General features: G+C 45.1%; 2 protein-coding genes across 3 annotated transcripts; one reads left to right on the top strand and one right to left on the bottom strand.

The window, feature by feature from the left end:
• Positions 1–1663: 1663 nt before the first annotated feature.
• TIRAP (TIR domain containing adaptor protein) lies at positions 1664–9100 on the bottom strand. Its single transcript, XM_083589103.1, has 4 exons — positions 8956–9100; positions 5997–6108; positions 4887–5486; positions 1664–3964 (listed from the first exon to the last, which is right to left on the bottom strand). The coding sequence occupies exons 2-4, from the start codon at positions 6064–6066 to the stop codon at positions 3894–3896; spliced, it is 741 nt and encodes a 246-aa protein (XP_083445229.1). The 5' UTR covers positions 6067–6108; positions 8956–9100; the 3' UTR covers positions 1664–3893.
• Positions 9101–9424: 324 nt separating this feature from the next.
• Positions 9425–25309, top strand: LOC310750490 (cryptochrome-1-like). 2 transcript variants are annotated; one of them, XM_083588735.1, is made up of 11 exons: positions 9425–9543; positions 15035–15314; positions 15621–15815; positions 16023–16141; positions 17539–17693; positions 18742–18882; positions 19852–20019; positions 20465–20605; positions 21763–21914; positions 22477–22706; positions 24479–25309. In XM_083588735.1, the coding sequence occupies exons 2-11, from the start codon at positions 15100–15102 to the stop codon at positions 24553–24555; spliced, it is 1593 nt and encodes a 530-aa protein (XP_083444861.1). In that variant the 5' UTR covers positions 9425–9543; positions 15035–15099; the 3' UTR covers positions 24556–25309. The 2 variants fall into 2 exon arrangements, with proteins under 2 accessions (XP_083444861.1, XP_083444860.1); XM_083588734.1 differs by lacking the exon at positions 9425–9543 and adding an exon at positions 10700–10918.
• The last annotated feature ends 803 nt before the right edge of the window (positions 25310–26112 follow it).

A 26112-nucleotide genomic window follows, 5' to 3' on the forward strand; every position in this document is an offset into this window, starting at 1 on the left:
GAATGAATACAACTTAAAAACAAAATTAAAATACAACATTAAAATATTGAAACATTAAAATATTAAAATGTAGCCTCATTGCAGGAGGAGAAGAAAAGAAAAAAGAAAGGGGGAGGGAATCAAATTGGCTCCAAGCCAAAGACCAGGTGGAACAACTCTGTCTTACAGGGCCTGCGGAAAGAAATCAGATCCTGCAGGGCCCTGGTCTCATGAGGCCTCATGCAAAACTACATGCAAACTAAAGGAGTTAGGTTGCTTTTTCCTGCTATCTTTTGTTTGGGATAGAGGCAGTACTGCTATCCAATCACTATTAGGCTAGTTCCGTGTTTTTCTAAGCTGTTTTCAAAAAGCAGCTCTCACTTCTGCCCAGGAAAGACCAAATTTTGCATCCAGATTCAAACGAGAAGCCACAAACTCCATACAGTGCTACCTCGGAAGCCAAACCCTAGGCATTTTGCTTTCTTATCAAGACAAACTACATTGCAATCCTGTGCATATCTACTCAGAAGGCAGCTTGCAGATAAATTTGTATAGGATTGCATCCTTAACTTCATGCAACACACAGTACAACCCTATGAACTTTTACATGAAAGCAAGTATTGTTGTGTCCAACAGGACTTACTCCCTAGTATTTCAACAATACAGCATTTATATGTTGTCCAAATTTTCTTCGCAACCTGGACCACCACCCTGAAATAAATGAATGGTAAGCCCACCTGGGACCTTAGGGTGAAGAGCGAGTAATAAATAATAAGCAGTACATTGTGGGTTGCAGCCTATGTGCCAGTTTTTTATAGTTGCACACAGCCAGAACTTCTAGTGCATCATGTAGAACTGTCCTCTCCAAGGATGCCATTGGCCATGAATTAGTATAGGTAAATAGAGGAGGGGGGTTTTATCCCTCTATCTCCACGGCGAACATCCTGTTTGCCAGTAGTAGGCAGGTAGAGTGGCACCCAATTCAATAAAAGTGCCAATGAAGAGTAAACTGAAATCAGTTCCAAGTCACACAAGTCACAATACACTCAAAGCACAATCTGTGGACATATTAGCTGATCTATTCATAATTATTTACATGTAACATGCAACAAGTTTACAGTCCGTGTATACCGTTGCTGATCTGTACAAATCAAGATGTATTCTTTTGCACAAACGATTATACACGTGTACAGAAGAGCTTGTACCTGCATTCAGTATAATGTGTGCACAAGCCTACAGACTTAAAAGGGTTGGTGTGTTGGGTTGTGTCTGTCATATATATTTGCTCCAAGGGTTTAACTGGACCAGTGATGAATTAGAACATGGTGGGTGGAGGAGGTTTGAAATAACTGCTGGATCTGAACAGTTTGGTACCTAAAATCATGTGACATTCCAACAAGGTTCCTTAGTTATAAGAGGGAAGTCTGGACTGTTTATTAGCTAGTCGGAAACTCTGTGGGAGAATCACCAGAACTACACTCTGGGTTTGTTTAAAGACTTTGATTTGCCTTGTCAAAAGATGAGGTTTCTACCGTTGCTTTCGCTATTACTCAGTGCTCTGTGTTACACAATGGCCTTCAACTCAGAGAAGCAAAAAGGAACCGAAACTGCTATGGTTTCATAATGGTTGCTAAGCAAAATCATGTTAACGCTGTCCAGAACATCAGATGACGACACTGAATGGTCTACTCCAAATACATTTACTTAGAGAAAAGTTAAGTGAATGAATTAAGTTTTGACTAAAACACACAAAAATCACATTCTATAACATTACAAAAATAGGCATCGACAGCAAAAAGTCTGCCCTTATCTCTGCTTCTTGGCGAAGTGGCTTGCAAAACAAACTGAACATCCAAATAATACATTGAGACACCCATTCCATAGGCTGTAACAGAGATGGAGAACTTCTGGTGCTAGACTACAGTCTTTGTCATCCTTGGCCACTAGCCATGCAGGCTGATGAGAGGTCCAACACCATCTGGAAGACTACAGGGTCCCTACTTCCTGGGCTAAAATTTGTAGTGGACGAGAAAATTGTTAAGTATTAGATGGAGTATTAACTTTCTTCCCACTCTGTCCACTCACTGGCTGATTCATCCAGGTCGTGGTAGGGAAGAAATGCAGAATGCAGCTTATTATTTTCATCCAAATTTGCATGTGGTGGATTGAAGGAGAGGTCAGAGCAGATTAAACATGTCAGGGGTGGGGAATGTCAGGCCTGGGTGTCCCTAATGTGGCCCTCGCCTGTCTGGCCCTAGAATTTGCTCCAGGCCATACCCCTCACTGCCTCTCCCTCACAGCCCATGTGTTTTTGCTTGGCTCAACTGTGTCCTTGAGCTCTGATAATACCCCTTTTATTGCCTGGATGGAGGATAGAGAGGGGTGTGTGGGAGAGTCTGTAGAAACTAGCTTAAAGGTGACATTTTCGTTTACTGCTCCTTCCACTTTTCCCAGTGTGGTGTGGTGGTTAAGAGCGGTAGACTTGTAATCTGGTGAACCGGGTTCACGTCTCTGCTCCTCCACATGCAGCTGCTGGGTGACCTTGGGCTAGTCACACTTCTCTGAAGTCTCTCAGCCCCACTCACCTCAGAGTGTTTGTTGTGGGGGAGGAAGGGAAAGGAGAATGTTAGCCGCTTTGTGACTCCTTCGGGTAGTGATAAAGCGGGATATCAAATCCAAACTCCTCCTCCTCTTCTTCTCTGGCCCTGCCCACCGTTAACACATGGCCTTCAGAAGGCTGCCTAGAAGAGAATGTGGCCTTTGGGCTGCAAAAGTTTCCCCACCTATACAATCTTGAACAGCAGCATAACAAGGTCATTTGGTCTTTGTCTACATCAGGGTGGTCCTAGCTTTCATACCAAGTGGGCTGCAAGGATAATTCGACATGGAACCTGCAGGTCACACACTGCCTTGTTGCATGGTGCAAGGAGGGTGAATGGAGCAAGGCCAAAATTTGATACCTCTCCCAGCCCTCAAACTGCCTTTCCAATGCACTGGGCTTTGGAAAGGAGGCACAAGGCTCTGACAGGGTCCAAGACCCCTCCTATCTCCTTCCCAAAGCTGGGAGAGTATGCTAACTAGCCTTTGTGAAGGAGGCAGGAAGATGCTAGGACCCTATCAGAGCCCTCACACCTTCCTTTGGGAAGGAAGAGAGAGGAGAGGGGAGCCAAATGTTGCCGAAGGCTGCCAAAAAGGGCTTTGAGGGCCATGTGTGGCCCTCAGTCCACGTGTTGGACTACCCTGGTGTATATGGTAAAAGTCAAGTGAAAAAAAATGAATGTGCCTTCAACCCAAGCATGACAGATAAGGTCCAAATTTCAGATACAGTTTAGCAGTCAGGCCTATGATGAAACCTTGTGTCAGATAAGACTTCTTTCAAATTTCTGGCTAGTCACAAGCTTTCTGGAGGATTCTGGGGCAAAAATGGTAATCCTTCATTGAGGGAGACCCAAACTTAAAAATAGAAGAAACTCAAGTGTTTGTTTTTGCGGGCGAGAGAAGCTAAATTGGGCAGAATGAGAACCTGGCATCTACAATGGGCACAAAATTACTGTTGTGGCAAAGGGTGAGAAATTGGGGGCTGAGAGGGAATGGAATGGAGGGCAGGGCTGGCAGGGCTGGCACTGTGAACTGGGGCAGCTCACACTTCAATATTTTCCAGCACGGCCCAAGTGTTAATATTAGTGTCCCTATGATTGTGGTGGGCAGAACTAACACAATCATTCCAGTTAGGACTATCAGAGCATAAAGCACACCAGACTGATAACCAGTTTGTGACCTTTCCAGACTGTGAACTGCAAGCTAGGATGGGATCTGCCCTTCAAACCGTGTGAGAGGTCAGGTCCACTAGAGAGAGAGAACACCACGAAGACTTCTTCACCAATCCCAGATGCACAAAAAGATGTTCCTTTGGCTCAGCCTTTATTCTGTTGAAGGATCTCCAGTTCGCCTCTTCTGCTTGTGTTCTGACAGAGCTCCTGAAGATCTGAGAGAGAGACAAAAGCTGTTAGGAGCTTTGAACTAGACAATTATGAAACCTCAGACAACCTTCACCCATTCATAAAAACTCCATGGTTAGCACCCAGTAAACAGGCATTGCTTTCTAACATTTTGCCACAAGCAGTTGCATCTATTGGCTTGCAGGGCTGTACATAGGAAGTTGTCTTAAACCAAGGTGGGACACGGGTGGCGCTGTGGTCTAAACTACTGAGCCTAGGACTTGCCGATCAGAAGGGGCAGCTGAGGCAGTTATGACAGAGAGGAGGGGGTCAGGGAGAGAATAGGACTGTCAGACAAGCGAGGACGAAGAAACTGTGGTTGTGAATTTGTGGAGTATAACTGATGTGCTGTCAGGCTTCAGGGAATCAGCTTCCTCCCCACCGTGGCAGTAGATAAGCAGAACAAAGGAAAAGGAGTCTTTTTACCAGTTAGAAACTTTAATGATCACAGCGAGAGAAGAACCCATCTCCTAGGAATGGCGGTGCTCCCAACTAAGAATTCCACCCCCTTACATCCCTATCATCCACGTCACTCCTACGTCTTGTCACCTGAGCTTGTACCCTCTGTGCTTTCTGTTCTGCCACTTTCTCAGCTCTTTTTTACCTTGGAGAGAGCGGATGAATGCTTTCCAGAGACAGTGAATCTGTTAACTCTCTCTCTCTCCCAGTCTTTCTTCTCCTAGCTGTTCCCCATCCAGTATTTCCCAGCTTCTGCCTTCTGAACTATGCCCCTCTGCAAACCACTATTCCAAATCTATACTGTCCTCCTGCTCTTGGGAAGATTCAGGATCCTGATCAGGAGCAGGGGGAGGCTCCCACCGTTCTTCCTCAGTGCAGCCCTCCTCAGCACGGTCCTTGACATGTGCCCACAGAAATGGTTAAGGTGCTAAGAAGCCCTCTCTTACTTACAGCGCAGCACCGTCTCTCTGATTTGCCTGAAGCTGGTCTCTTGGAGCATCACGCTGATGTAATAGAGGCATCGGAGCTCCCGGGGATAGTCTTTGCGGTCCATGTCCTTCAGCACCGGTATGGTGCGCCCGTTCGCCATGGGCGCCTCCGTCAAAGCCTGGTGCATTTGGTAACGGCACCAAGGATCCTTGAGGAAGTTGGGCGTGATGAGCAGCACCCAGCAGTGGCTGTTCTGGACGGCGTCACACAGCTCCGTGACGATGGCACCCCCCGGGGCAGAGTCCCGGGGCTGGAGGAAGCAACGGAAGCGTTCTGGCTGGCTCTCCAAGTAGGAGACCAGCTCCTCCACAAACCCAAGGTCGCCCTCGTTGTGGCAGATGCACACGTCATACAACTTGTTCCAGCGGGCGCTGCCTGAGATGCTCACGCTTACCTGGGAGGCAGAGGGCACCTGTTTGGGGCTGGCTGTCGAGTTGCTTGTTGGGGTGCTGGAACTACTCAACGGAGGAGGTGAAGGCGAATGCTTAGAAATATTGTTCAAGTGGCATTTTGAGGAGTTGGAAGTGTTTCTGGACTTCTGCAGAAGCGCCTTGAACCAGCCTGTAAAGTCACCAATTCAGAATCAGGGTACGTGAACAGCGGGCAGCAGAGGGAGATCTAACCAAGACAGATCCATGTAATGGTTTTAATTTTTTGATCAACCGGTCATTTCAATGATCGTTTTGCACTTTCTTTACGGTATTTTACATTTTATTGTATATATTGTTGCACACTATGTTACATTGTATGAATTGGTGATCTTAGTGTGTGTACACACGCAGATATAAAATAAACACAGATACAGTGGTACCTCGGTTTAAGAACAGTCCGGTTTAAGAACGATTTGGTCTACAAACTCCGCAAAACCGGAAGCAGTGTCTTGGTTTGAGAACTTTACCTCAGTCTTAGAATGGAATCCGAATGGTGGAAGGGCACCGGTGGTGGGAGGCCTCATCAGGGAAAGCGCATCTCGGTTTAAGAATGGTTTTGGTTTAAGAACGGACTTCCGGAATAGGTTAAGTTCATAAACTGAGGTACCAGTGTACACACAAATGAGTTTGACATACTGACCTGCCATCCCAATAGCAAGACTGTCTTTTAGGGATGGACTGATCAGTTCTGGCTCGCAGCCGTTTTGCATGTGTTCATTCACAAGGCTACTCCATTCTGTTTCCACATCGATCTGCAATTAAAAAAAAATGCACAAAAATTATCATTATTTCTGTCCACGCTTTAACCAAAAGTTATGAATTTTTGTATGCTATTTTCACTATTATATGCCCTTTGATGGGCACTTGATCTTGGTATATGAGTTTTTATATGCATGGGCTCCAGAACTGCATTGTGAAATTCAAGGAAGTGTGAATTTTGAAGGGTGCCTGGGTGGTGATCTGCGCCCTGTTTCAGAAAGTGAGAATTAGTGGGTTTGCCTTTAAATGTGACCTGAATCAAATTTCCCCCCATCACTATTCAAAGCAGAACTTTATTGTTTGTCTAAACCTCCCACCCCACCAAACCAGCTACTTCAGCCAATTCCTACATCAGGGATGAGCAACCTGTGGCCTTAGGGCTGCCTTGGCCCAATTTCAAAAGACCCCTGGAAGCACTTAGTTGAGACCTGAATGCTGGCAAGACAAATGAGCTAATCCATCCAATTCAGTGGGCAGGGGAGAAAAGGGTGGGCAGGGAGAAAAAGATCTGGCCCCACCCACAGTTGTCTTTGGTCCGCCCACTGCCACCACATGGCTCCCTCGGGTTATACCCCACCCAAAGGAATGCAGTCCTCAACAGGCTTGCACCCTGACCTACACAAAAACAAGCAGCCTGCAATAGGGGTGGGCAGTGTACAACCTATGGGTTATCTTTTGCTGTCAGGTCATTTTTAGTACAGACATATGGAGCATGTGCCAATTCCCAATTTTCTGTTTTAGACTTCCAGTTGCAGAGAAGAGTGTACTGCAGTAAAGTCTAAAGGTTCAGGGGGGAAAGGCAAATTATAAGCCCCAACCTCTCCGAACTAGCACAGCAGCTTGGTATTTAAAAAATAAATATCATAAACCAAAATCTTAACAAGTCACAAACAAATACACTCAATAAATCCTACATGCCCACACTCCTGTTTACTCAGCACCCAGCATGCTCCCGTTGCTGATTTGGGAAGAGGTGTGCCATAGGATGGCAGGTGTGGGCAGGTAAAGACATGGCTGAGCCAAATAGGGTTTGCAAGCAACATCAATCAGCTGATCAGCACCACCTCCAAAGCACAGGACTTTGGAAAGGGTGACAATCAGCTGACTGCCAGCTCTTGCAAAGCACGGCTCAGCTAGCGGTACAAACTTCAACATGACAACCAGCTGATTGTCAAGGCTTGCACAACTCTGGGCACCTTGATTTGATTGACAGAACTTTGTGGGCAAAAACAGGTTCGCCCGACATTATAACCTCAAGTGGGTGGTCCCACACATCTGTCAAGTCTGGTCCAGGCAGCACCCAGGCAGCAACTCTAACCTAATTGAGGGGTCTTTCTGGATCAAAGGGCACATTTGAAAATCTGAGCAACTTTTTTGGACACCAAAAAAAAAAACCAACCACATTTCACAGGAGAAAAATTGATGATTCTCGGAAACCTGCCCCTCAGTGTGCTCTCAAACTAATGAAACACAGGGGGAAAGCATGCTGGACACCCCAGCATTTTAAAAAGAGGGCCAGGGAAGAAACAATGTGGGAGGGGTATCTGGGGGCAACATGTTGGGGGCCCTGAGTCTGAATGCAGCAGACTTACTTGGGTGTAGGCTTCACAGGTGGCAAACGCATCATACATTCAAAACGCCTGGCTTCCCCAAAGAATGCTGGGAAATGTAGTTCACCCCCAGAAAGATACAATTTCCAGCACCCGAAGCAAACTACAGTTCCCAGAATAGAAGTTATTTATGTATGTGATTTATATGTAATTCATATAAATTGAATTAATAATAATAATAATAATAATAATAATAATAATAATAATGTGTTTTAAATGCATGGTGTGTATGCAGCCTTGGTAGACCTACTTTTAGGCAAACATGCAGAGAATTGCAATGTTGTAAGATTTTAATTTTATGACTTATAAATCTGCTTCCAAGGAAAAGTTTAAAAACCTTTTATCTAACAAGGAAGTGCATCAGTTTGCATTCCAAGGCATACAGGGGGGGGGGGGATTAAGAGCAGTGGAGTTTTAGAACTGTGTATCCAAACTGGTGCAATCCGTTATTTTATAATTAAAGTCAATAGTAGTTTTGCTATATGGGGGAAAAGCAAGTGCTGCAACCAGATTTACCCCCATCTGGCTGCCTTATTTCACCATCCTATCTCAACCCTGAACTACTTCTGTTCCTTCTAAAAAAAAGAACAGGTTTCTCTCCCCACCCCACCGTGTACACGACTAATATCGGTGCATCGATTTCAGTGGTTCTGCTCTGACTTTGAGCAGAACTTCGTTGGCTACAAACCATTGGATTTAAACTGCGCGGTCTACGATCGCGGCACAAAGAATTTAAAAACTACAAGCCAGGAAGAGAGGCCCAAATTGGTTTGGAGTCCCCGTCGCCCGCCTGGGCGCGGAAGGCAGCACTTGCAAAGGCTTCCTCCTGCATTTTGCAACTTTATTTAGGAAGTAGCTGTTCAAACCGCTGCTCAAACCGGAGACATCGACGAGAAACTGCGATCAGAAAGAGAGGAGGAGGACGGATCCGCAGCCGGAGCCCTATACGAGTTTACTCCGGGGAAAAAGGGCAGTCTAAATTCGATGGGGCTTACTCGCAAGCAGGGTGCCAACTTGAATAAAATATTGGGGGGGGGGCGCTAAGCAAGCCCTACCCTGCATAAATCGACGTGGTGCACAGATACCATTTGAATGACAATGCCAACAAACTTGGGGGGCCCTCAAATATTTTATTTTTGGGGGGGGGCGAAGATCCCTCTGCCCCTAGGACCTTGCTCCTATGCTCCCAAGCAAGGGCGCACAGCATCCTAGCTAGCCGGATTAACCAACCTTTCCTTCTGCAAGTGAGCTCGGGCCACAGCGAAGCTGCGTAAAATCCTGCCGCGAAGGTCACAATTCGGTCCGGTTCCCTTTCCTTCTGGCGATCGAGGAGCCGGGGCGAAGCAGATCCCCTCCGAAGTGGGCGCGATCGGTCCCTGCTGCCTCCGGAGGAACTTGCCGGGGCTACTTCCCTCTTCGCCTCTCGGGTGCCCCCTGACGCTGCTTTGTTTTGGGTTTTTTTGTGCAAAGGGGGAGGATCTTGCGGCGCTTTGAAAGTTCTCCAGATGACGCGAAAGAACCTTTGCTGGATCGCTCCCCGGCGGCACCCCACTTGCAAAGGTGCTCTTCTGCGGGCCGTCCAAAAGAAAAAGAAATTGAATTGGCAAATGCACACGCAGGAGCGTAACCGTAAGGCGGCTTAGAGGAGCGCTCAGACGCGCGCCTACATAGAAGTAAACTCCGTTAAACTCCTTCCGAGAAAACACGCCCAGGAGGCTGGACTTAAGGTTGCGATTCTGTATACCCATTTTCCTGGAAGTAGGCGGCCCCTCTGAACACAATGACTTGGGGGGCAAGGCTAATAATGCCTACTCAAAAGTAAGTCCTATAGAATTCAGTGTAGTCTTCTCCCCAGCAAATGGTGTTAGGATTGCAGCCTTACTTCTGAGTTAACACGTATAGGATTACACTATTGCTACTTGCCGTTCTTGGAAGTTCCGGGGCGATATAATAATAATAATAATAATAATAATAATAATAATAATAATAATAATAATAATATTTATACCTCGCCCTCCCCAGCCAAGACCAGGCTCAGGGCGGCTAACGCCCGATATAAAACAAATTGATTGAAATACAACTTAAAAACAAGATTAAAATACAAGATTAAAACATTAAAATATTAAAATACAGCCTCATTCAATGGAAACTCAAATCAAAAACTTTTTGGGGCATGAAAACGTCAAGTCTTCACCAAGGCTAACTTTCCAAACTGGTCCAAATTTTTAAAGGGAAAAATCCAGAAGGGAAAAAACAAAACAAAACTGAAAAGCGATGCATTTCAATCGCCTTTCACCCCGCCTTCTTTTTGGGAGTAGCATTTTAAAGCTCCTCTGGCATCCTTTCGCCCCCCTTTTCGGTTGTTAAGTGCAACCGGTTGCCGTGCATCTTTAATCAGAAGTACGTTCCAATGAGGCCAATTGGACCGGCTCCGATGTGTGCTTCGGGCTGCAGCTGTAAAGTCTGCAGCGGTGAAAAAAAATGGCAATCCTATTTTGTCTAGCAAATGGAAAAGAGTAAATTCCATTCCAGGGTGACATTACAAGTGATCATCTAACTCCCCCCACAACCCCCCTTCATTGCATTCAAAAGACACGCGCTCTCTTTGCACGAGACGTTGCGGCTGCAAGTCTGCAGGGGAGATTCAGAAGTACAAAAAACCTGTTGGGTATATGCAGTGGTATATTTCCTAGTAAAGAAATATTTAAGATCAAGCTGCCAAGGCTGCGATCCAGAGCACGCTTACCGAGAACTAGGGCTCCACTGAACTCAGCGGGACGTACTGTCGCGTCACTGTGCCTAGGACTGGGGCAAAACCCCGATTTGCACGGCACGTGTGAATACTACTCATGCCCGATGACTCTCGAGTAACGGGCGGGAACTCCGTTTCTTTAAACCAATCCAGAGTAATCGAGTATGCGGGAGGGGCGAGACTGCAGTAGAAGGAAGTCACGCCCCAGAGTGACAGCGGGCAGTTGTGTAACTTCTCGGATGCTGTGAGGTTGGGCATCACTAAGTTATGCAAGTATAACCGGTTTGCAAGAGCCGAAGTGGGGTCGCAGAGAGTGGAGAAAGAAGTTAAAAATAGCTCTTTATAAGATTTTTCTCCTCTGCCTCGAAGAATCAAGGTGGACTAACCCTGCATGTCTACTCATCTCTGAATCCTACTGAGTTCCATAGATCTTACTCCCAGGTAAGTGGAGATAGGCTGGCAGCCTGAGGCTGGTTGGACACGTGTTCCAGTTGCGGGATAAGCTAGTTGAGTTTTGTACTGTTTCAGACTGCAGAAGGGGAATGCCCCTTTTAGCAGCTGTTCCCCACAGCAAACGCTGCAACCTTCCAGCAGTTTGACTTCACCCTGAAAGACACACTCCTCCATTGTCCCCCCAGACGGAGGGATTTCAACAGCAAAACCTTTCTTAATGGGGGGGGGGGAGCCTCTCAGCTCAACTAGAAAACTAGCACATCAGCAAGAAAGTTTCTAGCTCAGCTCTTCCCCCGATGCTTTTGTCGTGCAGGAATTTATTAAATGTGTAAAGGTAAAGGGACCCTTGACCATTAGGTCCAGTCATGGCCGACTCTGGGGTTGCGGCGCTCATCTCGCTTTATTGGCCGAGGGAGCTGGCGTACATCTTCCGGGTCATGTGGCAGCATGACTAAGCCGCTTCTGGCGAACCAGAGAAGCACACGGAAACACCGTTTACCTTCCCGCCAGAGCGGTACCTATTTATCTACTTGCACTTTGACGTGCTTTCGAACTGCTAGGTGGGCAGGAGCAGGGACCGAGCAACAGGAGCTCACCCCGTCGCGGAGATTCGAACCTCCGACCTTCTGATCGGCAAGTCCTAGGCTCTGTGGTTTAACCCATAGCGCCACCCGCGTCCCATTAAATGTGTAGAAATATATTTTGAAATGATTTCTCCGCACACTTACAGTCTGAAGTTGTACGTGTCCAGAATTCTACTCCCTCATTTCGTTCAAGGAAAGGGAGTCTTAGCTCTGGGGTAAAGCGCTTGCTTTGCCTGTCCAGATTCCAAGACTTCTGTCTGAAGCCCTGGATATTTGCTGCTTGACATTGTGGATAATATGGACCTAGGAAGTTGCCTTAGTGACATTGGTCCATCTATCTCAGTACTATTTACACTGACTGGCAGCTGCTCTCCAGGGGTTCAAGATGGGTTTTCTCCCATCCTTACCTGGAGGTGCCCAGGATTGAACCTGGGACCTTCTGTCTGTGAGGTCGATGCTTTAACCACTGAGCAATGTCCCTTCCTTGACCTAAACAGGGCAGTGACCAAGGCTTTACATCCTCATAAGCATCCTGTGTAGAATTGCTCTGAGCGTCTGTTGCACAAGGGTCAAGTGTAAAACAAGATTTTGAACTTGTGGGAGATAGATGATTTAGACGCACAATTGCTGTTGGTGTTGTGTAAGCAGCAGATCCATTTGACATCGCTTTGTGCATTGCTTTGTTATTGCTTGCATAAGACCGAAGGAGGGTTTTGCATGCCATCAGAAACATTGCTGAATGTGGGCTGCCAGTGGTTTGCCAAGAATGAGAGCCTGCACATGCTGGATCGTGCACAACTGCCTCCCCGTAGGCTGATGGCAGTAGAGGCGCCTGCTGGAATACTGAGATTTGGTTAATTAATTGGGGCTCCACAACTGTGAATCCAGCTGCACACAAGCTGAAGCTTCGAGGCTACTATGTACGATGCATATACTGCTATTTTTTTTTTCAGTGTTCTAAGGATTGTTTTCAACCGGCTTCCTTCCTGTATCTGCAATGCAGCAGTATTTTTTTTTTTTTTTAAATTATTAGTATTCCAATATTACTCAAAATAGCTCAAATATAGCCATATCAATTAATTTGCAATGCAAAGTATTGTCCACATGCAGCATTGCTTTAAAATTATATTTCATTTAAAGCTGGAACTCTTGTATTTCTCCATTTAAAACATTCACCCATTTCAAAGTAGTGAAAAATATGTTCAAGTGTATTTATAAGGTAGTAATTCTACACCCATCCACCTGGGAGCAAACCCCATTGAACTTATTGACATGTTCTTCTGGGTGGACACATCGCCACTGTGTTATTTTTTTTTGGGGGGGGAGAACCCCACTGGAGTCTAGTCTTGAAGGAGATGAAGCTTATTACAGATGTTGCTTAGCTTTCACATCTGGAAGATCATCCTTTTGTACTTGATGTTAATCAGACATACTGACTGGCCTCTTATTTTGGTGCTCACAGCAAACAGATTAAACCTGCTAATTCATCCACAAGCATTGGCTGAAAGGGTTGGGAAAATCCACTTTGATCAACCAGATTGTGAACATGGGCAAAGTGAGGGAGCCACCCTGGGCAAATGCCTGCCAGAATCCTGTGCTGACCAGGATTCATTTGAAACCAGGGTTGTAGCAAGTTTGAAACCCTAATTAAGAGGGAGCTGGGTTAACCTTCATCGTGACTGACATCAGTGCAGACAGCGAATAGAGGGCAGAATTTGAGATGGAGCCTGAAATGGAATACACAAGATGAAACGGTTAAATCAGCCATGATTAAATGGGCTCAGGACATTGGTCATAATATTTTGTTTGCTGATTGGGAAAAGTTGTGGACCACCGGGATGAAATTTACGGCATGTAATGCCTTAAGAGAAAATATTATGAAAATGATATATAGGTGGTACATAACCCCAGTCAAGCTTGCAAAGATTTACCATTTGCCTGATAATAAATGTTGGAAATGTAAAGAAACTGAAGGTACATTTTTTCATCTTTGGTGGACTTGCCCGAAGATTAAGGCATTCTGGGAAATGATCTATAATGAACTTAAAAAGGTATTTAAATATACTTTCCCCAAGAAACCAGAGGCCTTTCTCTTGGGTATAGTCGGCCAAGGGGTGTTAAAGACGGATATAACTTTCTTTATGTATGCTACAACAGCAGCTAGAATACTCATTGCGAAGTACTGGAAGACGCAAGAGCTACCCACACTGGAAGAATGGCAGATGAAGGTGATAGACTACATGGGCTTGGCAGAAATGACGAGCAGAATCCGAAACCAGGGAAGAGAAGCAGCGCAAGAAGAATGGAAAAAATTCAAGGACTATTTAAAGAAATATCACAAAGTTAACGAAAGTTAGAATGATGTTGGATTGGAAAGTAAATGGTTACTATTAGCAATGGTTAAGACAAGGAGAATAAGGAAGACTAGTCTAAATTTAAATTAAAATAAGGGAAGATTTGCTGAGTAATTGATAAGAATTTGGAATACAGAAAAGGGAGGCACGAGGAAGTCGGGGAAGAAAGGTATAAGAAATTAGGATATGAAATGGTACATGTTTTTTTGTTTTGTTTATGTCTTTGTATGTTTATGTATGTTATGTTTATATGGAAAAAATTCTTGAATAAAAATATTATAAAAAAAAAAAAAGAGATGGAGCATGGGAACCTGGAGCTTCCTCGCTTCAGAACTCCTTTAACTACAGTGGTACCTTGGTTCTCAAACTTACCGGAAGTCCATTCCAAAACCAAAGCTTCCCAAAACCAAGGTGCACTTTCCCACAGAAAGTAATGCAAAATGGATTAATCTGTTCCAGACTTTTAAAAACAACTCCTAAAACAGCAATTTAACATGAATTTTACTATCTAACGAGACCATTGATCCATAAAATGAAAGCAGTAAACAATGTACTGCAGTCACACAGTCAATCCATCAGTAGCTGAACTGGGTTCCACACAGTCACAAAAACAAAACAAAACAAGTCACGAAAACGCAAAATAAATAGCAAAAACAGACAGACCTCAGTGTAACACTCAAAACGGAAGTGTGGCACTCAAATTGGAAGCATTAACACTCAAAATGGAGCACATTCGGCTTCTGAAAAAAGTTCGCAAGCCAGAACACTTACTTCCCGGTTTGCAGTGTTTGGGTTCCAAGTTGTTTGAGTGCCAAGGCGTTTGAGAACCAAGGTACCGCTGTTTTGTCTGTAAGTGCCTCAGAGTACGTTCCTTTGAGTTTGCCCATCTGAAAGGCCTACAAGTTATATCCATGTGTCTCCCTAAATGTTTATTTAGTGGGGGTTGAGTGAGGCCAACCTTCATGGCAGGACAGGGAACTTGTGGCCCTCTAGATGTTGGGTCATACTACATCACCCCCATCCTGCATGGCCAACGGTCAGGGATGATTGGAGTTATAACTCAGAAACATTTGGAAGACCACAGGTTCCCCATTTCTGCCAAATGAGATAGCTTGTGTACCACTGTCTTTGTGAAAAAGTAAAAATATTCTCCTGTTCCCACCTAGCTTTTTCCTGCTTGGACACTGCTCCTAATACAAAGTGGGGAGAAACAGGCTGGTGACGCAACAGAATGACGAATATTTCGATCCACTGGTTCCGCAAGGCACTTCGCGTCCATGATAACCCTGCCTTGCTAGCAGCTATGAAGGACAGCGCTGAGGTCTACCCTATCTTTATCCTTGACCCCTGGTTCCCGAAGAATATGCGGGTCAGCGTTAACCGCTGGAGATTCCTGGTTGAATCTCTGCGAGATCTGGACGAGAGCCTCAAGAAGCTGAACTCAAGGCAAGTACTGGATGGGCCAGTTTTCAAAATACACCAGGGAGGTTGAAGGGGCCATTTCTACAGCACTTTCCCCAAACCTGAATGGTTTTCTATGGAGAGGCCAAATGGGGAGGCATGGGGGGGGGGTCAAATTGGCCTACTAGAATGCAGGTGCAAAAACTACAATTCTGGCACACAGTGCTCTCTGTCAGTTTGCCATACTGTCCCTCCCAGATCCTAGTCCTCTCTGTCTTGACCTCAGAAACTCACCTAGTCTTTGGCGCTTTCTTGGTTTTTGAGCACTCAAATGTTGTGGTGTCTCCTCAGGCTGTTTGTAGTTCGTGGCAGTCCTGCAGAGGCATTCCCAGAACTATTTAAGAAGTGGAAGGTTACCCTGCTCACATTTGAAGTCGACACAGAACCGTATGCGAGGCGCCGTGATGCTGAGGTGGTGAGGGTGGCAGCTGAACATGGGGTCCAAGTTGTTCAGAAAGTGTCCCACACTTTGTACGACACTGAAAGGTGGGTACAAAGAGCAAAGGCCACAACAATTTTGCATGCATTTCTGGAATCCACCAGATAAAAGTTTCTTAGAGATTATTATTATTAACTACATTTTTCAGTCATTTTTATTTTATTTTTTACAAAAAGGAACTCCAAGCAACTTCCAAAGGGAAAAAAATCCATTGCTGGACATTCCTGGTAATGTATTGTCATCATTTCCAACAGAATCATCATTGAGAACAATGGCAAGGCACCTCTGACTTATACTCGGCTGCAGACGGTCTTGGCTTCTCTGGGTCCTCCAAAAAGGCCAGTTCCAGCTCCTAGCTTGGAAAACATGAAGGGTGAGTACGAGTCTCTCTGGACTTTGGGATGCAGGCAATGGGTTTTTCTGGATTCTCACAAGTACTGTGGGCCCTTTGGAATGTGTGTGAGAGCTGTGACTTGGATAGAAATGCTGTGGGATAATCTGCTTTCCTGGGATGGGTGGCCTAAGGGACCCCTGACCATTAGGTCCACTCGTGACCGACTCTGGGGTTGCGGCGCTCATCTCGCTTTACCGGCCGAGGGAGCCGGCATACAACTTCCGGGTCATGTGGCCAGCATGACTAAGCTGCTTCTGGCGAACCAGAGCAGCTCACGGAAATGCCGTTTACCTTCCTGCTGGAGCGGTACCTATTCATCTACTTGCACTTTGACATGCTTTCGAACTGCTAGGTTGGCAGGAGCAGGGACTGAGTAACGGGAGCTCACCCCGTTGCGGGGATTCGAACCGCTGACCTTCTGATCAGCAAGTCCTAGGCTCTGTGGTTTACCCACAGCGCCACCCGCGTCCCTGATGGGTGGCCTACCCACACCCAATTGACAATTTTCAGTGCTTATGTTTGTTCTTGGCAGCAGTTCATGATTAGCAAGGGAAGAGCTTAACCATAGGTCTAACCATGGATGATGATGATGATTTTATTATTTATACACCACCCATCTGGCTGGGTTTCGCTAGCCACTCTGGGCGGCTTACAGCACATGCTGTGATGACATGCTAAGGTTTGGCTGAGCAAAGCATGAGGAGTAAAATAGAACAGAGAGGAAGCAAAGGGGTTGTGAACAACTCTCTGGGAATCCACATTTGCACAGGCCCAGTAAGCCATAGTTGGTTCACTGTGTTTTGCGGATCAGGCCAGTGAATAGCACATAACAAGGGTGCTTAGCTAATCAGATTTGGCAGCTGCTGAAGGCAAATAATACTGAGCCAAAGTGACAATGAATGGACAATTATTTTGCCAACGTGTTACAAAAAATGCTGAAAAGAGGTGCGTGATTTACAGCAGTCAAAAAAGTTAGCAAAAAAGGTACAGTGGTACCTCAGGTTACAGACACTTCAGATTACAGACGCTTCAGTTACAGACTCCGCTAACCCAGAAATAGTAACTTGGGTTAAGAACTTTACCTCAGGAGGAGAACAGAAATCGCATGGCGGCAGCAGGAGGCCCCATTAGCTAAAGTGGTACCTCAGGTTAAGAACAGTTTCAGGTTAAGAACAGACCTCCAGAACAAATTAAGTTCTTAACCCAAGGTACCACTGTACTTTGACTTGGCCTTGTTATGAATAATCAGATAAGTTCTTACATTGATTGAGTCATCGGGGTTTGAGAGAGGCAAGATTTGGGCACAGGGAGCCAGACGAACCAGATGCACTGTTCTGTACAAGCTTTGAATCTGTCGGATCAATGTTCTAACCTAGAGTGCAGCACACCTGTCACAGAGGACCACGATAAGGAGTACGGTATCCCTTCTCTTGAAGAACTGGGACAGGATCCAAAGACAGCTGGCCCCCACCTTTATCCAGGAGGAGAATCTGAGGCCATTGCTCGGCTGGACTTGTATATGAAGAGAACGGTACAGTGACTGAAATGTCTGTTGCTTTTGCCCAACAGACTTTGCTTCACTGGTGGGTAATCTCTGGCCTGGTGGCCAGATTTGGCTAGGGTTGCCATACATCCAGAATTTCCCAGACATATCCTGGAATACTGCAAGTCGGAAGCAGTGTCCGGGTGGAAATCGCAAAAAAAAAAATTGTCCGGGAAAATCCAAACGTATGGCAATCCATGTCGGCAACGTCGTTTTCGGCGATTTTCTTTTAGAATAGCTCAAAAACTTCTTTTTTACTCACCAAATTTGGGCAAAACTTAAAAAAAACTTTGCAAAAAAAATAAATCTGTCTGGATTTTCATTGTCTGAAAAATGGCAATCCTAGATTTGGCCTGCAAGACCATTTTCCCCCAAGCTACGCCAATATGCCCCACATCTGAAGATGAGACCCCAGAGACTGCTGCCTTCTATGTGTTCCTCCCTGCATGGCCTGAACATTACTGAAGCTGTGCTCCAGATTCATTGACCCTGGAAATAGCTAGTGCTATGGCCTCTTCGACTGTTGCACCCACCCTGTGGGACACATTGCGAAGTGTGAAATGTTGGGCCCATTCGCTGTTGTCTTAGGCAGCTAGTTAAAAGCACGGCTGTTTGTAACTTGCCCGTGCGATCAGGCTGCTGCCTGATTTTGGCTGCTGTGGCTCTATATTGGCTTCATTGGGTGTTTAGAGTTTTGCTACAGTTATTGGCTATTTTGGATTTTGCTACAGTCAACATTTGTGATTTTAATGGGGATTGTTATGTTTGGTTTGTAAGCTTCCTTGAGTTCCTTTGAAAACTCAGCGGGGTATGCATTTTAAAAATGAGTAACTAAAATTACAGGGACAATAGAACAGGATGCTCTTTGGTGCCTAAAATATAGTAAAGAAAGCAGCTGGCACATACAAGGCACAGAACTGCCCAATGCAGGGTCGCCACCAAAAAAAACCCTTGCCTGATAGCCACAAGGCAGCTCTTTGGACATATCTAGCCTCTCAAAACTCTCTATGCGTTGTTTCCCCCTTTTTCTTTACAGTCATGGGTATGCAATTTTAAGAAGCCTGACACATCCCCCAATTCTTTGACTCCTAGCACTACGGTGCTCAGCCCCTATGTCAAATTTGGGTGCCTGTCTGTACGGATGTTCTGGTGGAAGCTGACTGAAATCTACCAGGGGGTAAGAAGAGGAGCTTTTTTTAATTCTACAGTTGTCATATAATCACAGAACACTGTCTGTTTTCATTGGTACAACTGCTGGATACTTTCTGTTCTATTTCAGAAATCTGTAGGACGTGGACCTAGGTGAGCGGGTTCCGTTGCATATATGCTGCTTGCAGATTTCCTCAAAAAGACTTTTTTTTATCTGTCCCAGACCAAGGCTGTCAAAACTCTGATATAAAGAGTATGTAAACTGATGCCATCAGAGTTGCTGTGACAAATCTACATGGCTAGGGCTTCTGTTACACTAGAGGCAATCAGCCACCCAAGGCAAGGTGGACTGCAAAAGCTACCTGCAATATTTAATTGGACCATATGCATGGCTACTGTGCAGGAGGGACCTTAGACAGCTACATTTAGAAGCTCCTCTTTTTTTAACAGCTAAGCTGCGTGATCAGCAGAGTCACATAGTGCTGCTCTTGCCAGATTGTACCACTGAACATCACTCTGTGATTCTGATCATGTAGCTCAAGTATACTGCAGTAAATGTCAAAACAAAAATTTTTTTTTCCTTCCAGTAGCACCTTAAAGACCAACTAAGTTAGTTCTTGGTATGAGCTTACATGTGCATGCACACTTCTTCAGATACACGCACACGTTCTTCAGATTCATTCATTCTTCAGATGCATGCACACGAAAGCTCATACCAAGAACTAACTTAGTTGGTCTTTAAGGTGCTACTGGAAGGAAAATTTTTTTTTTGTTTTGACTATGGCAGACCAACACGGCTACCTATCTGTAACTGCAGTAAATGTGTTGTTTTCCGATTCTCTGAAAGAGTGGTCCTCTAGCTGTTGTTGGACTCAAACCTGCATTATCTCCAGCCAGCATGACTAGTGGTCAGGGGTGGTGGGAACTGTGCTCTAGGGCCCTGCTCTAAAACAATCCAAATAATAATTACTGTTCCTTCTCTACTGTGCTTCTCTAGAGGAAACACTCTGACCCACCGGTATCTCTGCACGGGCAACTCCTGTGGCGGGAGTTTTTCTACACGGCAGGAGCTGGGATCCCCAACTTTGACAAGATGGAGGGCAATCCAGTTTGTGTGCAGGTGGACTGGGATGACAACAAGGAACATCTCAAAGCCTGGCGTGAGGCATGTTCTGTTTGGCAAAGTTCACAATCTACCCAAATATTTGCAGATTAAGCAATCTACTCTCTTGCCACCAGGGCCAAACATATTATCCACACTTATATGCACTTAACTATTCATAGCACTGTAAAAAAAGGACCCCTGGACAGTTAAGTCCAGTCAAAGGTGACTATGGGGTTGCAGTGCTCATCTTGCTTTCATAATTCCAACATAATAGATAATATCTGCATAATTGATAATATCTGTTTTTCCACAGTTGATCTAGAATGGTTTATTTCCTTTTATTTGGTACATGTGATCAGAATTCCCTCACTGCATAAATGATTTAACATTTTGGGGTGGCATTTATGTTTTCAAGAATATTGCTATATATAACACACACTGCTTAAATAGGAGTGGGATAGTGATAAGTGAAAACCTGAGTTTCCTCTCCCTTTCTTACTGCCAGGGGCGGACAGGCTACCCCTTTATAGATGCCATTATGACGCAGCTGCGCACAGAGGGCTGGATCCATCATTTGGCACGGCATGCGGTGGCTTGCTTCCTGACGCGAGGAGACCTCTGGATATCCTGGGAGGAAGGGCAAAAGGTGAAGGCAGGTTGGGAGTTCATCATGAAAGCTGCAGAGTTCAGAACGTTCTCCGTAGCCAGAGGAAAGCTGGATTTATTGGCGGGTCCATAGCTAGTTAGTGACTGAATTGTTAGGTTGCCCCTGAGCACATACTCCATTCAAAACTGGGAGATCTCCCCCCTTGCGCCATTCCTAGTTCTCAGGACAAAAACACCATTGTATTTTCAAGATTCCCAGTTGCCTTGCACTGTAACACCCTCCTTCCCAAGCAACATACTTAAGTTCCCCTGCACGCTTATTCTGCATACAGAGTACAGAGGTACCTCAAGTTACGTACTTAATTCGTTCTGGAGGTCTGTTCTTAACCTGAAACTGTTCTTAACCTGAAGCACCACTTTAGCTAATGGGGCCTCCTGCTGCTGCCGTGCCACCGGAGCACGATTTCTGTTCTCATCCTGAAGCAAAGTTCTTAAGCCAAGGTAAAATTTCTGGGTTAACGGAGTCTTTAACCTGAAGCGTATGTAACCTGAGGTACCACTGTAGATGGAAACCTCTGACTTACTGCATGAGAGGAACAGGCTAATGTACAAAAGGGTAGGAGTCCTATCCATTGTCTGCCGACTACTGGCATGTAGACCCCAGAACATGGGTAGGCAAACTAAGGCCCAGGGGCCGGATCCAGCCCAATTGCCTTCTAAATCTGGCCCGCAGATGGTCCAGGAACCAGTGTGTTTTTACATGAGTAGAATGTGTGCTTTTATTTAAAATGCATCTCAGGGTTATTTGTGGGGCATAGGAATTCGTTCATCCCCCCCAAATATAGTCTGGCCCCCCACAAGGTCTGAGGGACAGTGGACCGGCCCCCTGCTGAAAAAGTTTGCTGACCCCTGCCCCAGAACGTTGCCTGTGAGGGTAGGCAGCCCTCAGGTTGAAAAAGTTTGCCGCCTCTTGCCTTATGGCTTCCTCCTTTCTGCATTGTGGAATACATGGCAGGGGTTCACTGTCCCTTTAAGGGGAGTCAGACTACTGTCCCCTCTGTCCCCTATTACACCAGAAGCGTAGTTAAAATGTAATGTTACAAAAAGCTTGTAGAGCATGAGGAAGCTATGACTATTGGACTGGACTTCTTTGCGGTTCCCAAAAGGTGTTTGTTTTCCAAACTGCTTCTATTTCAGGTCTTTGAAGAACTGCTGCTTGATGCCGATTGGTCCTTGAACGCCGGTAACTGGCAGTGGCTTTCTGCAAGTGCCTTTTTCCACCAGTTCTTCCGTGTCTACTCACCAATTGCCTTTGGCAAGAAGACAGACAAAAATGGAGAGTATATAAAGTAGGTGTAATAATATAGCATCGCTGCACTTAAAACAAGCATTAAGTTATCTGGCAGAGTTTATGTTTACCGCTGGGAACAGTAACCGTGTCTATGAATGTGATTACAGGAAAGCTATTACAGGATTGGTGAGAATCTCTTTTTAGCTTTGCCTGTGCCTAAGAGGCAACTGGTATAAGTGCAGGAGTAATCTGGTTGATTTTTAGGTCTCTACAATCTGTAATTTCAGAATTCTTTGACGTCGTCATGCTTAAAAAATTAATCCAAATTCTGCATTGAAAAAAAGAATTTTGCTATATGTATAGAGCAAAAAGTGCATTACTTTGCCTAATTTCAGTTTTTCTAATCATGGAAATTAGCAAGGTGCTATTTTCTGAACTATTAAAAGTATTATTCAACCACTTCTCTGACTTCTGAAAGCCAAGTGGTTAGACCCTGTTCCAGTGCAGACTTGGACCTATGAATATTGATTTTAACATCAGGCTGTCATACTATGCCACGAAGCCCTGAGCCTTTTCCCGTACACACCTGACTTCCTCCTTTATCATTACAACCTACACAGGAAGTACCTCCCCTTCCTCAAGAAGTTTCCAAGTGACTACATTTATGAGCCTTGGAAAGCACCACGGAGCGTGCAGCAGCGTGCAGGCTGCATCATTGGTGAAGACTATCCGAAGCCCATTGTTGCTCACGAAGAAGTGCGGAAAAAGAATCTCGAACGGATGAAGGCAGCGTATGCACGGCGATCACCGAGTGCAGCTGCCGAAGGGCAGGCTGAAACAAGTAAAAAAGGTAAGCTTGTCAAAACAAGAGTGCTCTTATGGCTTGGGGTACCTGTACAGGAGGGACGCGGGTGGCGCTGTGGGTTAAACCACAGAGCCTAGGACTTGTTGATCAGAAGGTTAGCGGTTCGAATCCCCGTGACGGGGTGAGCTCCCATTGCTCGGTCCCTGCTCCTGCCAACCTAGCAGTTCGAAAGCACGTCAAAGTGCAAGTAGATAAATAGGAACTGCTCCAGCAGGAAGGTAAACAGCGTTTCCGTGCGCTGCTTTGGTTCGCCAGAAGCGGCTTAGTCATGCTGGCCACATGACCCAGACATGGCTGGCTACCTCGGCCAATAAAGTGAGATGAGCGCCGCAACCCCAGAGTCAGTCACGACTGGACCTAATGGTCAGGGGTCCCTTTACCTGTACAGGTAATGTCTGAAAGGACAACTACCTGCTAAAAATCAGGAAGAGGAGTGATAACAAACAATTTCAGCCTCAGCACAGTGCCCTGTCACAACCCATCTTTCCAATCTCAGCTGGCAGAGAATTCAGTGGCCATGTTGCTCACCAGGGCATGTAACACCAATCTTAGCCCAACTGTCAATCAGTTTCCAGGCCCAATTCAAAGTGCTGGTTTTGACCTATAAAGCCTTCAATGGCTCAGGACTGCAGTACCTCAAGTACTGCCTCTCCCCATATGAACTGACCTAGACTGACCTGGACCTAGCAATCATCATCTGAGGCCCTTGTTTGTGTGCTCCCTCAGTGAGAGGTCCAGGGGGTATCAACACAAGAACAGGACATTTTTGCTGTGGCTCAGTTTGTGAAATGCTCTCACCCTGGAGAGGCTCACCTGGTACCATCATTATATATCTAGGCGCCAGCCAAGAACTTCCCTCTATACCCAGGCCTTTCACTATCTATGGACTTTTAGAGTGTGTGGAATTTTTTTAATGCTAATTTCCTCCTCCCCACACCTTGGTTTTAATGTATCTAGATTGGTTCTTTGTTTCTAAGTTGCTTTGGGTTGTCTTGGGCAAGATAAAATGACTAACAAGTTTAATTAATAATAATCTCGAATTACTGTGGTTCTCAAACATCTAAGACTGGTGACATCCACCAATCAAATTTTAGGCTAAATTCTAATACCCAAAAGAACTGGATTTTTTTTTAATCGTGAAAAGGAATTAGCCACCTTTCAAGGAAGCAGGTCTCCATGTTAATGCAGGAATTGCTGTTTAGGAGAAAGGTTGTGAGCAGTGAGAAATAGTGAGGCAACCTCAGAGGGCATGCAGTTAGTTTGCATTGGGTAGAATGGAATTAACTCTGTCCAACCCAGAGATGTAGTGCAATTATCTGCCCTAACAGAGGCCATCTGGAAGCCAGAGCAGTTAATCATGCAGAAGCACAACAGCAGCCTATGAGTGGATGCTTTGAACTCACTGACCTTTAAGTTCATACAGTTCCTTGGTGCATGGCACACTGAGGTCTTGCAGCTGAGTGTGGGTATTAGAATTAATGGTCTTTCCCCCCCAGATACAGGTTAGATTCCAGCAGAGTGACAGAAACAGTAATTTAATTCTGATCTTCAAGCAGCCCTATGTCAAATTTTGGAGCTTCATTTGAGGGAAGCTGGATCTCAGCGGTTGGCATCAAGCTATGAACACAGAGTGATCTAAATGGAAAATGGGGAACAGGGGCCTTATGGCAGAAGGCAGTTAGGATCAAGTAAAAGCCAGGCTGTACATTGAAAAGTGCTACACACAAATCAACTTGGATTGTTTTTTTTTCTTTTAGATGCCAACCTGAAGCGGCCGAAGGTTCTATTGAAAGCTGAAGTGCGATCAAAGAAAGTGAAGATCAAAAGCACCTAAAAGTGGTTCATGTTGAAAACTATGGCTTAAAACTAAAAAAACCCAAAACAATACCCACAGTATAATAACTTTTCAAAATGCTAGAAGTGGTGGAGAATGGCTAAGCTAAATACTACCCCTGTATCATACTCTGCGCCTCTGGACAGCAAGCGCGACTAGGGAGAAAGTGAGGTCACACAACTCAACAGGGTCTCCATGCTTATCTTCTATGGTGCTGGGGGGGGGGGGAGACACCTCTGGCCAAATTTGGTCTGCCAGGGTAGCCTCAATATGGCCTGCAAGACCATTCGCTCAAGCCCATCCAACACCTGATCTTAAAGTGAGTTTCCAATTGTTCATTTGCTGGAGTACAGCATGCTTCCGCTGACGGGTGCTGGGAATGTGGCTTGTTTCAACAGCACAAAGCTACTAAACTGCTGCCAAACGCAAAGCTTGTTTCTTCTGTTTTACCAACAGTTTCAAATCAAACCACTTCATGCTGAACTACAGGAAGAGTTTGTTTTTTTTTTAATAAAAAAAAAGCACGTAAATTTTAATATACCATATCCCCCTGCATCCTAAGCTACTATTCTCCCAGGACAGGTATATCTTGTGGATTTTCAGATTAAGTGACAGAAAGGAACAGCTACTGAGAAGACACACTAGACTGCCTTCAAGTGACAATTTTTTTATTATGAAGTCACCTTGGCATTCGGGGGGGGGGCGGGCTGGAAAGGTAACTTGCAATATTCTAAAATAAAATTGCCCAAAACAATATCTTGTATTCACAATTCTCTCCCTCTGTTAGCTTGTGAATATCAATTTTTCCATCATAGCATGTTTCTGAGGAACTTTTCCTTCCCTCATTAAACTCTTGTTGCCATTATGCTTTTTATGAAATCTCCCCTTCTCAACCAAAATTAGCAAGCATCGATTAGGCTGAAGGTACAGTTCTTCAGAATTGGAACTGGTTTGAGAGAGGCTGCTTCCCATAGTACACCCCCACGTCTTTTGCCTCACTGCCAGTACTTGCCAGAAAAATGAATCGAAATGAAAAAGCAGGAGTGGAAGGAATACAACCAACAGAAATTGGCTCTCCCTTTTAAACTGCCTTCCACTCTTTGAAATAACTCTACAGACCTCCTTTCCTTTTCTATCTCCAACTGTAAAAAAAGAAAACTCATTCTTTTAACCCCCAATAATGCTGCTGCAGTTGTTTTTTTAATGGTATATAGAAACAGTAAAAGGTCAGCCTGACTTCTGGGATAAGGGTGAAAATAGTTCATTTCTTCCACTTCAAAACATAGTTCCAATGACCTCAGTTCTAAGGTTATCCAAAATAACCAGCTGTCAGTTCAACAAGCAATTGTCTCTTCCATGAATCAAGAAACAACATCAGAAAATTAGATGTAGCAAAAAGCCGGGGAGATCCATGGCAATACAATAGCAGAAGAGCAAGACCAAACTGGACATCTCCTTTTTGAGTAGCACAGCTCCCGAGACATTTTCTAACTTACGAAGATTCAGTGCTTAATTACAATGAGGTTTCACCAAGTGTTGGAAATTTTCTTTCTGAAT

Source organism: Podarcis filfolensis, assembly GCF_964270895.1.
Source record: "Podarcis filfolensis genome assembly, chromosome: 15".
NCBI lineage: Eukaryota > Metazoa > Chordata > Lepidosauria > Squamata > Lacertidae > Podarcis > Podarcis filfolensis.